General features: G+C 41.5%; 1 protein-coding gene across 1 annotated transcript; it reads left to right on the plus strand.

Annotated features, from left to right (window-relative positions):
* The first annotated feature begins 222 nt into the window (after window positions 1–222).
* On the plus strand, window positions 223–5,481 carry ccdc157 (coiled-coil domain containing 157). Its single transcript, XM_053680047.1, has 9 exons — window positions 223–541; window positions 751–913; window positions 1,183–1,590; window positions 1,696–1,996; window positions 2,140–2,217; window positions 2,295–2,464; window positions 2,623–2,799; window positions 3,246–3,411; window positions 4,028–5,481. The coding sequence occupies exons 1-9, from the start codon at window positions 294–296 to the stop codon at window positions 4,387–4,389; spliced, it is 2,073 nt and encodes a 690-aa protein (XP_053536022.1). The 5' UTR covers window positions 223–293; the 3' UTR covers window positions 4,390–5,481.
* Window positions 5,482–12,333: the final 6,852 nt, after the last annotated feature.

Below are 12,333 nucleotides of genomic sequence, written 5' to 3' on the forward strand. Positions count from 1 at the left end.
TCAGTTCCTTCATTTTGTTCGCATTTCATTCCGAGACAAGTTCCTGTATAATTTGCTATGAAGTGAGGAGATATTAGGACGTTCTCACTGGTTATATCGTTTCTAAAATTTAAATATTCATAAGTTGGAGTTATTTAGTACATTTGCACACTACATATCCCATAATCATTTTAGGAACGCTTCGATTGATGATTCCGGCTGTTTCCATGGTAACGAGTCGTAAACAGACACTGCTTCATCAGCGTGTGGTAGAGGTCATTCGCCAAGTAGTAATTGTTGATGTTTGTTGCACCATGAGTCATCTTTTAGGAGCCGGGGACTGCGTGGAGAGTCTGCGCAGAGATGTGATAGATTTACAAGGCGCGCTGGTGGAGGTGTTCTCGCGCACCGGACCGGTCCGTTTCCGGTCGTGGAAGTTCCCGGATAAAGAGTCGTGCGATTTGGACCTGGTGCAGCTGCTGGAGCAGTATGACTACGTGGAGGGAGAGGAGGAGTTTAACCAGCACTCACACGTTGTGTTGTTAGAGCTGGTGATTGACAGGTGACGTCAATTAATTGATTCAGTTAAATTCTGAATCATTTACAGATAAAATAGTTTATATATATAATTAATAAACTGTAACATGCTGAATGAGGGTAAATAAATCACATGTGGAACGTGGACAGATGAAAAGGTTCTTTGGCATTTACACTGATGAATGTGTGTGTGTGTGTGTGTGTGTGTGTGTGTGTGTGTGTGTGTGTGTTAAGACTGCTACTCTTGCTGCAGAGTTTTAACGCCTACACTGAGCAGATGTTAGGGAGCCAAAGAGCAGGGGATTGTGGGAAGGCCGGAGGATCGGTGTGTGTGGGCCTGGTGGTGAAACGCTACTGGAGCAATTTAATCCACTTCAGCAGCCAGCAGAGACAACAGGTAAATAATCATCAACAAAAGAAGAGGTGGAAAATGAGAACTCTCTGTAGTTTGGTACAGGATCTGATGTCCAATATGTTTTCTCGCCGATATCCGATCAGTGTTCTGTGCTGGTCCGATATCGGTCCGATTCCGATACCGATAACCGTATGGGATCAGAGACATCTCTATTTATACATTAAATACAAGGACCTGCTGTAAGTGCTGTCTGATTATCTTCAGATCATTTCAGACTTCGAGAAGGTTTAAAGCAGAAATGTATTTTTCAGAGAATGAGCAGCGCGTGCAGGACGGAACCTTCCTCCTCATCCTCCAGCAGCAGCACGCACACTAACCCCCGGATCTCTACGTCCCAGCGCTCGGCCCCGCCCTCATCCCCGTCCCACAGCCTCCACACTTCCCTTCCGCCCCGGCCGTGTCGCAGCGTGAGCTCTCAGACGCTGGATTCGGCCTTGGTACCGTGTGACGCCTGCGCCGGAGCCCAGACCACGCTGCAGGACAGTGCTCACGCCGTGGCATCTCTGTGCCAGGCTCTGGGGCTCTCCTGCTCGCTCTGGAGCTTCCTGCAGGCCGTGGAAGAAACGCTGCAGCTCGGACGCCTCTCCGCCTGCGACCTGGCTCTCTGGGCTCGCGAGCAGCACCGGGATCTGGGACGCATCCAGGAACACGTCGCTCACGTGAGACACGGGATTATCGTTTATTCATAAACACACAGCTCAGTTCTGTGCAGTGTTACAGATGTGTTACAGATGTGTTACAGATGTGTGTGTTTGTGTGTGAAGGTTCAGGAGAAGGTGGATTCGCTCACACGCACGCTGCAGGAAGCAGAAGAGGAGAGAGACAAGCTGAGAGCACAGCTGCAGAGAGAGAAGGAGGAGAACAGGAGAGAGAGAGAGGAGAGGAGGAGGAGAGAGGAGGAGGACAGGAGAGAGAGGGAGGAGAGGAGGAGGAGAGAGGAGGAGGAGGACAGGAGAGAGAGGGAGGAGAGGAGGAGGAGAGAGGAGGAGTGGGAGAGAACGCTGCAGGAGGAGAAGCGCAGACGAGACGAGGAGCTGAAGACTCTGCAGGAGGAGATGAGGCGAGGTGCACCGCACTTCATTTTACTACAGAACTCTTTTAAAATCAATTCACACTCCATTTGTACCTTTTTCCTTCTTTTGAAATTCACCTGTTTATATATTTCCTTTTTTAAAATTCGTTTTTTTCCCACATTTGGCATTTTTCAGGAGCTGCGGCTTTAGAAGTGAAAATCTCTGAACTGAAAGGAGAATCTGAGCTGCAGAGAGAAACACGGCAGTGTCTCGGTGAGTCTTACTTACAGCAACCTTATAAACTACTGAGATCATCTTACATGTGTGTGTGTGTGTGTGTGTGTGTGTAGAGCGTGAGAGGGATTCCCTGCTGGATGAAGTGCACCGGCTTCGTCTGGAGGAAGTGAGATGGAAGGAGACGGAGGAGAAGAAGAGAAATCTGGAGTTGGAGCTCGGTGACACACAGAAACTTCTGGATAAGGAGAGAGCTAAATATCACAGCACTCAGCGCCAACACGAGGTGTGTGTGTGTGTGTGTGTGTGTGTGTGTGTGTGTTTATTTGAAATGAAACGTGTAGGTGTGTCGTCGCTCAGGTTCTGATTGCCTGTATGTGTATTAGTGTTGTGGTGTTCTGCTTTTGAAGTTAGTGTGTGTGTGTGTGTGTGTGTGTGTGTCAGGCGATGGTGCTGAAGCAGCAGGCCCTGCTGGAGCGTGTAGACGCGTTGGTGCAGCAGTGTGAGGATGTTCAGTCTCGTCTGGAAGAGTGTGAGGATGAGAAAGCCGAGCTCACTGACACACTCGCACACACCACACAGGAGAGGAACACAGTGCAGGAACAACTCACACAGCAGGAGGTAGTAATCACACACACACACACACACACACACACACATATACACGTTATAGCAGTTCCCTCACAACGCAGCCTCTCTTTCTTCTCTCGATCTTTAGCTCTGAAACTGGAGACTCCTTCCAAGAATGTAAAATAAATGTCTCCTTACAGAAAACGCAAGTCTCTGTGAACCTGCTGTTACTATAGAAATGGGTTCGCATTAATATGAAGAGAGTCTTGTAACATGTTTCGATATGCAAATGACCGTGACAAAAGCAATGAATATGCAAATTGTTTGTGACATCATCTAGCAACTTCCTGTGTGTGTATTAGCTACTTTCCTCTAAAAAGAGCTTACAACACTGCTTTTAAATCCAACTTTAAATTTAGAGATCATAACTACGTGTGTGTGTGTGTGTGTGTGTGTGTGTGTGTGTGTGTGTGTGTGTGTGTGTGTTTCCTCTCCAGTCTGAGCTCCTGTCTCTGAAAGAGGACCGAGAGCAGCAGCGTGTGCGAGTCCGGGAGCTGGAGGAGTGTGTGTCCAGACTGACTGAGGATTTACAACAGGCTGAGGAGAGAGAGAGGATCCTGGTGGCTTTTCCTGAACTTAATCGCCAACACACTACACCACAGAGTGAGACACACACACACACACACACACACACACACACACACACAGAAACTCTGTTAAATAAATAAATGAGAAACTGCCTTTAAATCAGGACTCTGAAAGACTGAAATGTTGCTCACACACACCTGAGGCAAATGCGAGCTATTTTACGGGCCGCTAGCTAACCTGGATGGCGTCGGAAATTAATTAGGGTGAAGATGTAGAAATGAAGAACAAAATGACTTTAACTAACATTAAGAGCTAGCTTAACCAACAAAAATACACATTTAACACACAATATACATTATTTATCAGGTGAAGCTAGTTCTGTGTGAGGGATTAGTAGAATTGTTCTGCAATTTTAGATTTTCGCCAGTAGATGGCGAGAGTGTTCTGATCAGTAGTATTAGGCCTGTTGTTTATTTATCACAGGATGGCTTTTTGAGATGTTTTAACTTAAATGAATGAACACAGTAATTCATTAATACGTAAATTAATTTAAATAACTTGTTAAAAGGCTAATTAAAAATTGTCCATAAGAGTCTGACTTTGTTTTGAAGACCTGCACATGTTCATTAGCCTCATAACCAGTTTGAGTGCAGTCTTTGAGGGGATTCATTTCTCTATCTCTATCTCTCAGGTACAGGTGATGTGCTGTGTGATATGGAGCAGCAGTTGAAGGTGAACTCCATCAGGATCAGGGTTCTCGAGCAGGAGAACGCGTCTCTGAATAAAACCCTGGAGAGACTTAAACACACTCGGACCATCACACCGAGTCAGCAGAGTGCAGGAGATCGGACACCGTGTCCAGCCTCGGGAAGCTCAGAAGTGTACAGGAGAGAAAGAGCAAAAGAAAAGCAGATCATATCTTCTCCTTCTTTCTCTGCTCTTCATCATCAGACGGTCCGTCTGTCTCTCGTTCCAGACGCAGGGGAAACGTACACGAAACTGCGCCAGACTGTACGCGCACGCTCCGCTGGGGTGAACCGCAGGAAGAAGTGATGTCACCACCTGACGCCAACATGCATGTCACAAACATTAAATATTTTGAAAAATGCTGTAATGTACAGTGCATCAGGAAAGTATTCACAGCACTTCACTTTTTCCCACATTTTGTTATGTTAAAGGCTTATTCCAAAATGGATTAAATTCATTATTTTCCTCAAAATTCTACAAACAATTCCCCATAATGACAACATGAAAGAAGTTTGTTTGAAATCTTTGCAAATTTATTAAAAATAAAAAACAAAAAAGCACATGTACATAGTAAGTATTCACAGCCTTTGCCATGACACTCAGAATTGAACTCAGGTGCATCCTGTTTCCGCTGATCATCCTTGAAATGTTCCTACACCTTGACTGGAGTCCACCTGTGGTAAATCCAGTTGATTGGACATGATTTGGAAAGGCACACACCTGTCTATATAAGGTCCCACAGTTAACAATGCATGTCAGTGCACAAACCAAGCCATGAAGACCAAGGAATTGTCTGAGGACCTTCGAGACAGGTTTGTATCGAGGCACAGATCTGGGGAAGGGTACAGAAACATTTCTGCAGCATTGAAGGTCCCAATGAGCACAGTGGCCTCCATCATCCATAAATGGAAAAAGTCTGGAACCAGCAGGACTCTTCCTAGAGCTGGCCGCCCGGCCAAACTGAACGATCGGGGGAGAAGGGCCTTAGTCAGGGAGGTGACCAAAAACCCGACGGTCACACTGACAGAGCTCCAGCGTGTCTCTGTGGAGAGAGGAGAACCTTCCAGAAGAACAACCATCTCTGCAGCGCTCCACCAATCAGGCCTGTATGGTAGAGTGGCCAGACGGAAGCGACTCTTCAGTCCACTCCTACTCCCCGTCCATCCTGATGGAGCTTGAGAGGTCCTGCAAAGAAGTATCATGGCATGGCAAAGGCTGTGAATACTTTCCGGATGCACTGTACACATCTGTCTGTATCTTCTAAACCTGTATTGAACTAAATTATGAAAATAAACAGGTAGCCGACTCTTTCTTCAGCTCAGGTGACATGAGTGTCTTAATTCTCTGATTGAAACCTGAGATGTGCTGTGACCTCAGTTCAACCACAATCTAGGCTCAAATGACTGGAAATATGAATGTGCTATAAATAAATAAATAAATAAACAAACAAATATATATATATATATATATATATATATATATATATATATATATATATATATATATATATATATATATATATAAGCAAGCAGATTGTCTAAAAGCAGCTTCTGTACTTCTTGATGGTGATCTGTCAAAACCCAACAACCCCATAAGCGAAGTGAGGGAGACAACAGCACTCTTTCTGAATACTGGAGGAACATTCTGGCCTGCTGGTATTAATAAAATATTAAATGTAATGATGCACACTTTCCCACAGCCAGGATTTCTGAACAGGCCTACAGGGCACAGAGCCTATGTGTAAGGTTGCTCTTATTGAAGGTCCCAGAGTCAAAGAGACAAACGTGTCCCTGGAAAACTTCAGGAATATCCTACACAATAGCTTTAAAGACGTCACAAGACAGAAACCAGAGGTGACCAAGTGGCCCGAACATTAACTGCTGTTAAGCCAGCGGTTCTTCTGAAAGTCTTGCGGACGTAGCTTCGGTAAATTGTTGACTCATGACTTAAATGATCCAGTGATCTCTCTCAAATTGTTACCATTCGTGTGTTGCTGTGGTCGAATGACTCCAGCGCACACAATGATTTTGTCGGTCAAACCTTGTTAAATCGTTAAGTTGGGAAGGTAAAAAAATGAATACATGGTCTTCATGTTTAACAGCTATTTCCAATAAACACGCAGTCTGAGTTCTTGCAGATCAGATTCTCATTCAGATAGAGCCTGAATTGTCTTACAGCTCTACTCCCATGGCATGGCTGCGGCAGTGGATAAATAAACTTATGAAAAGTAAAAACTCTGATCATTTGGCTCACACAAGGATCAAATAGAGAATGATGATTTGTGAATTGTTTCACAGTACATATTTTGCATCTTATCCCTTATTTTAGTTCCTTAGTCAACAGCTTTCAAAAAATGCGTGTATTTTTTTATTCAAAGTGACTTACAAATGAGGATATACAAGCAAAGCAAGATATATCAAGCGGGGAGCAATACAGCTATTACCTGGACTCACACACATTTTTAACACATCCGCTAAATAAATAAAAGGAAATGGGAGAGATGGACTGAAGAAGGTGAGAAGGGGTCGGGTCAAGAGAACAGGTTGTGTGACGTCTGAGAGGAGGAGTTTTGAGACATCAGTCTCTGAGAGGGGAAAGTAGGAGACCTGTTACATGGACGAGGAGTGGTCTATAAGTGCCTGGGGTTGAAAACCGGTTTCTGATAATATGGAACCTTGTTGGAAAAGTCATCTTCCGTGAGAGAGGTAGGGGAAGGGGCAGGAGGGGGACAGAGGAGAAGAAAGGGTTTTGAAGAGAGTGCGCTTGTTGGGAGAACTGCCAATCTTCTTTTGGTAGTATAGGCTATGTGGCTTTAGCAGTGGAGATGCTGTTAGAGAAAGAGGAGAGGTGTCTGGAAACCGGTTAGATGAGTCTCGTCTGTTTTTACTTACTTAAAATTTCATTCCTTTCAGATGCTGTTAGTTTGGCCAGGTTATTACGCAGAGCTTCTGAGAGCCGTGCGAGTAGGTCCGCGCCTTCATGCTTTTTTTATCCGCGCTTTACACACTGTGTCTCATTCACCCATTCACACACACACACACTACACACCAGTGGTAGCAGGAGCTGCCATGCAAGGTACCACGCTAGCTTACCTAGCGGGAGCGGGAGCAACTTGCATTTCTGAATACGCGTCTGGACTGGGTCTGAAAATCATCATTTCAGCCGTTGAAAGAAGTCGTGTATGTGCCCCAGTGTTCGACAGTATCAGAGGAAGCGTGACTATTAACTACGTCGGCAAGAATAAGGGTAAGTAGGGGTTTGTTATCTGTTATTCTGCACATGTAACCTGCCCATCTCTACCTCCACGCCTTTTAATTAAGATCAATACGTAATTGAGATCAATACGTAATTAAGATCAATACGTGCACTTTACTGTAGAATTGGAAAGGAATTACAATTCAGAATCTCTGAATCGGTCAGTATCATATGAAAGATCTTGTTTAAATATTATTTGCATCCAGTGACTAGTTTAATGGTTTATTACAAACAGTAACAATGTTTGTCAATTGAATATCGAATTTTACCAATTTAACAATCCAGATATAAAAACCCCAAAACAATTATAAAATATTTCAATAACCTAGTATTATTTATTAAGCATTTTATTAATTGTTGATTGTATTTATTTATTATTAATGTTATTAATAAGATATTATTATTATTATTATTATTATTATTATTATTATTGTTGTTGTTGTTGTTGTTGTTGTTGTTATTATTATATTTTAACTACTATTATAGTGTTATAATAGGGGAGATATTTTGGCTGGAATCCGTGTATCATTCGTTCTTTTTAAATTAAATTAAGTAGTAAGTTTCGGAAAATGTTTTTTTTTTTTTAAAAGGCTTGTTAATTTATTGTTTATTTACAAATCCCAAACAAAAAATAAACTAAAATAAGTTGTTTTTCGTTCTTTCGATTTCAGTTAAAAATAAGAAATTTGAAAACAGGTCAAATGTGTTTAATTTTAAGAAAAAAAGTGTTAAAACATATACATCTGATCACTGCATTAACGAAAATGTGCAGATGTTATAATAATAATAATAATAATAATAATAATAATAATAATAATAGGCCTATTGCTGCATCACAGAAAGTGTAAAGAACTATATTGCTTATTGCACTGGAAAGATCTAAAATGAAAATTAAAATGAACTCATATTTAATGTTTAGTAAATGAGCAACTCCATCTCTTCATTTACAGTGATGAAGAAAATCCTGAATGTCGGGGAGGAAACATATGAAGCTCAGGCTCAGGTAAGATTCCCACGCACTGCAGAACAGACTTTAATACAGTGTCAGTGCTAATGAACGTGATTACTTCGTTTATATTCTGAGTAAAACTGATACTGAGCTGAATATAGTAACCGATCAGTGCAGTAAATGGTAGGATTCTGTCTCCTGGTGAATTAGTGAATAAATAAACTCCATGATTTGTGCTGTTCTCTCTTTTTCAGATGATTGCTCCTGATCGGAGGATTGATATTTCAGCTGTTGAAGGAAGCAATGTTTTTGCTCCAGTGACCTACAACAGCACAGGAACACTGATAATCAACTATTTCGGTAAGAATGAGGGTTAATAGTGGGGTGGGAGATAAGACATGAAAAATGGCTTCAACATATATATATATATATATTCATTCAATTCAATGACCTTATGTGTAATAATGAATGTGAATAGTGTGTAAATTGGTGAAAAATCTGTAAATTGCTCCATCCTTTCATTTACAGTGATAACGAAATTCACGAACATCGGTGACGCAAAAACTGAACCTCACGCTCAGGTAAGATTTATAAGGAATGTAGAACAGACTTTAATACAGTGTCAGTGCCGATGAATGTGATTACTTCATTTATATTGTGAATAAAACTGGACTGATACTGACACGTATTTTAACTTGAGTGAAGGTGAACGGATGGAAATCTTTCTTTCTATAGTTCTAGCACTAGTTGAATGAGGTGAATATGAGCATGTTGAAATCAGCAATGAAGCATGCTGCTGGTTAAACTGCACTGTTGCTATAAAAAGCTCATCTTCCCTGATTTGTGTGTGTGTTTTCCAGGTGATCGTACCATTGAGGAGGTTGTCATCTTATCCCCCCTCTCGTCTGAGAATAAACATTTGTGCTTTTGATGGAAGCACTGTTTGTTCTCCAGTTTTTCACAACTGTACAGGAACACTGACTATCAACTATTTCAGGTTAGTAGGGATACCAAAAATGCTAAAATTAGCTCCTGGAGCCAGGCCAGAGGGTGGTGTGTGTAGGCAAATGTCTGGTAACAGGGCCACCCATGTAAGCCAGGCTAGGGGTGGCAGTCATGTGATAAACAGTCTGAGATGGATTAGCTGTGCAATGGACACTAGCTTTAGGAAATTGGTGCGGAACGAGCTGCAGTCACTGTGTGATTGGTCACAACCTGTCTTCACTTGTGCTTGCGATTTCCATGGACAGGATATTAAGACACAGCCGATGTTGGAGAGGTGTCCATTATGGAGGGATTGAGGTAGCGGTGTTCTAGCAGCAGCATTATTACAGTTTCTGTACCAATCTGTGGTAGTGATCCAGGATCTCAGTTTGTGGACAAAGCTCTTTGTTTACAAGTCAATCTACATTCGTGACCCGTGGCCATGAGCTGCAGATAGTCAAAGAATAAGATCAGAAGTATGGGAAGTGGAATAGCATATTATAGCTTGTTGCATTATTGTTTATAGTTTCACTGCAGCAGTGGGTAACAGGGGTGACCCTGGCATGTTGTGTTTTATTCAGGGGCTTCTGAAATTGCATGGTGTTTCTGCAGGTGTTGTGCTACACTATTAAAGTGAAGATGTGCCGACTATGATCCTCTGAGCCCGGTAGTATAGATGTACATGTTCACTCCCCAACAGAACATCTATAGTATATCTGTAGGCACACTACTGTCGGTCATTGTTGTATACGGTCTACTGGGATGATTTAAACAGATACTGTGATGTCTAAAAACTGCCATTGTTCCAGCTAAACATGTATAATGTGTAGCCTATAATGTTCCATCTCTTCTTTTACAGTGAGAAAGAACTTCATGAGCATCAGTGAACAACTGAACCTGAACTCCAGGCTCAAGGTAAGATGGTGAGATTTAGAAAGAATTGGTCACAGACTTTCATACTAAATTCACTCACTAATATCTATCCGTTTGTTTCAGCACACTTCATCTGACAGTGCCATAGAAACAGTGATGGACTGGACCTCACACAGTGTTCCTGGGATATGCTCCGTGATCACTGGATAGCTTCACTTGGACACTATAGACTTGAAACTAACACATCCACAATATATTTTTTAATCATTTCTCCCCTGTCTGGAACAACACCCTCCTACCTCAACTCTCTCCTGAAGGCCTACATTCCCTCACGCAATCTGCGATCAATTAGCGACCGACGTTTTGTACATAAAAATATTAAATGTAAATGTAATGTCTTAACCCTTATTTTAGTTCCTTAGTCAACAGCTTGCAAAAAAAAGTAAAAGTACTTGTGAGGGCATATTCATGAAACACTGTCTATTAATATCATAAATAAACATTGTTTACAGTTAAAACTGGATTTGTGAAAACTTCCATAGAGATTGATTTAACTCTTTTTAAAAGGTTGATACATATTGAAATGTAAGGCTTTATTTCCTTTTATAGTTTAGACGATAAATATTTCAGAATGCCAATAAAATACATTTGGACCCAACCAAAAGAGTTAAACCTGTTTCCTGAGACGTCCTGCATTAACAATACATATAGTTGCTGTTGTCAGCTGTCCCAGGTATGAAAAATGCTCGTTTCAAGTCATCGTTCTAAAAAAAGGAACCGTGGCTTCACTCAGAGATCACTCTGTGGTTAGAGATTACAAAGTCGTGTGCATGCAGTTGTGTGTCTGACTTGTCAGGGTGTTTGATATTCAGACAAGTTGGGTTAACAATAAGCCGTGCAAGGTTAACACAATCTAACAGATTTAAAAAGATCAGAAATGGAGTACAAGCAACCCAGTTGAATGCCCACCTACAAAGATCTCATTAAAACTAAACTTGGATAATTGCTGACTTACAGAAGTCTCTCAAGTGCAAGCTGCCCATTCCATTTTCAACAAATGCAGCCTATACCATCAAAGATGCAGACTTTTAAACTGAGATCTGATAAACTGAGTGCTGATAAAAAGCAGGATGGGCCCAGAGAAGATGGCGGTGTTTCTGGATCATGTTCACATATAGCTTCTTCTCTGCATGATACAACTTTAACCAGCGTTTGTGGACAGCTCGGCAAACTGTGTTCACAAACAGTGAGTTCTGGACATGTTTCTGAGCCCATGCAATGATTTCCATTACAGAATCAGGCCTGTTTTTAATGCAGTGCTGCCTGATCACGGGCATGCAGTATTGATTTTCACCCCAATCCCTCACGCACAGAGATTTCTCCAGATTCTCTGAATATTTTGATGATATTATGTTCTGTAGATGATGAGATCATTTTACATTGAGGAACATTATTCTGAAATTGGTCCACAGATTGTAGAAGCAGTTTAATCTCATATTGGAGAACCTCTGCCCATCTTTACTTCTGAGAGACTCCGCCTCTCTAAGATATTTTTATTATTATACCCAATCATCTTACTGACCTGCTGCCAATTAACCTCCAGCTGTTTCTTTATACTAACGCTTACTTTTGTAGACTTTTGTTGTCCCCCATCCCAACTTTTTTCAGACGTGTTGCGGCCATCGAATTCAAAATGACCTTATTTTTTCCTTAAAGGGGTCCGTTTCCTCAGTTTAATCATTTGATATGTTTTCTATGTTCTATTGTGAATAACGTACAGGTTTTCGAGTCATTGCGTTCTGTGTATATTTACATTTTACCCAGCGTCCCAACTTTTGTGGAATTGGGGTTGCAGATGGACAGTGAAGAAATCCACAATAGAATCTAAAATTTGCAAGTGTTCCTTGTGTTCCTTATAGCAATCTGACAACTCAGGAATAGTCACTGAGGACTAATGACACTTTGCAAGAGAAAGGCATCTGATCTTGATTAGGTTACAATGCAGATGGATGATATCAGCCGATATGGTGAACTTGTCATGGCTCTTTGAATTGAAGAAAAGAAAAAGAATTAGCATCATCCAAAGCACAATGTACCAATATATTAAAAAGCTTGACTAATGAACAACTAATTAATGATATTGAAAAAATAAAGTCTGCTACATGAATGTAAATGTTATGTAAATATAA

The sequence above is a fragment of the Ictalurus punctatus genome, chromosome 5 (genome assembly GCF_001660625.3).
Source record: "Ictalurus punctatus breed USDA103 chromosome 5, Coco_2.0, whole genome shotgun sequence".
Lineage (NCBI taxonomy): Eukaryota > Metazoa > Chordata > Actinopteri > Siluriformes > Ictaluridae > Ictalurus > Ictalurus punctatus.

Bases quoted from the DNA above. Each gene is read 5' to 3' on its own strand.
- ccdc157 (XM_053680047.1), top strand. From the start codon at position 294: ATGAGTCATCTTTTAGGAGCCGGGGACTGCGTGGAGAGTCTGCGCAGA. The intron at 542-750 runs GTGACGTCAATT...GTGTGTGTTAAG, and splicing joins TTAGAGCTGGTGATTGACAG to ACTGCTACTCTTGCTGCAGA. The intron at 1,997-2,139 runs GTGCACCGCACT...GGCATTTTTCAG, and splicing joins GCAGGAGGAGATGAGGCGAG to GAGCTGCGGCTTTAGAAGTG.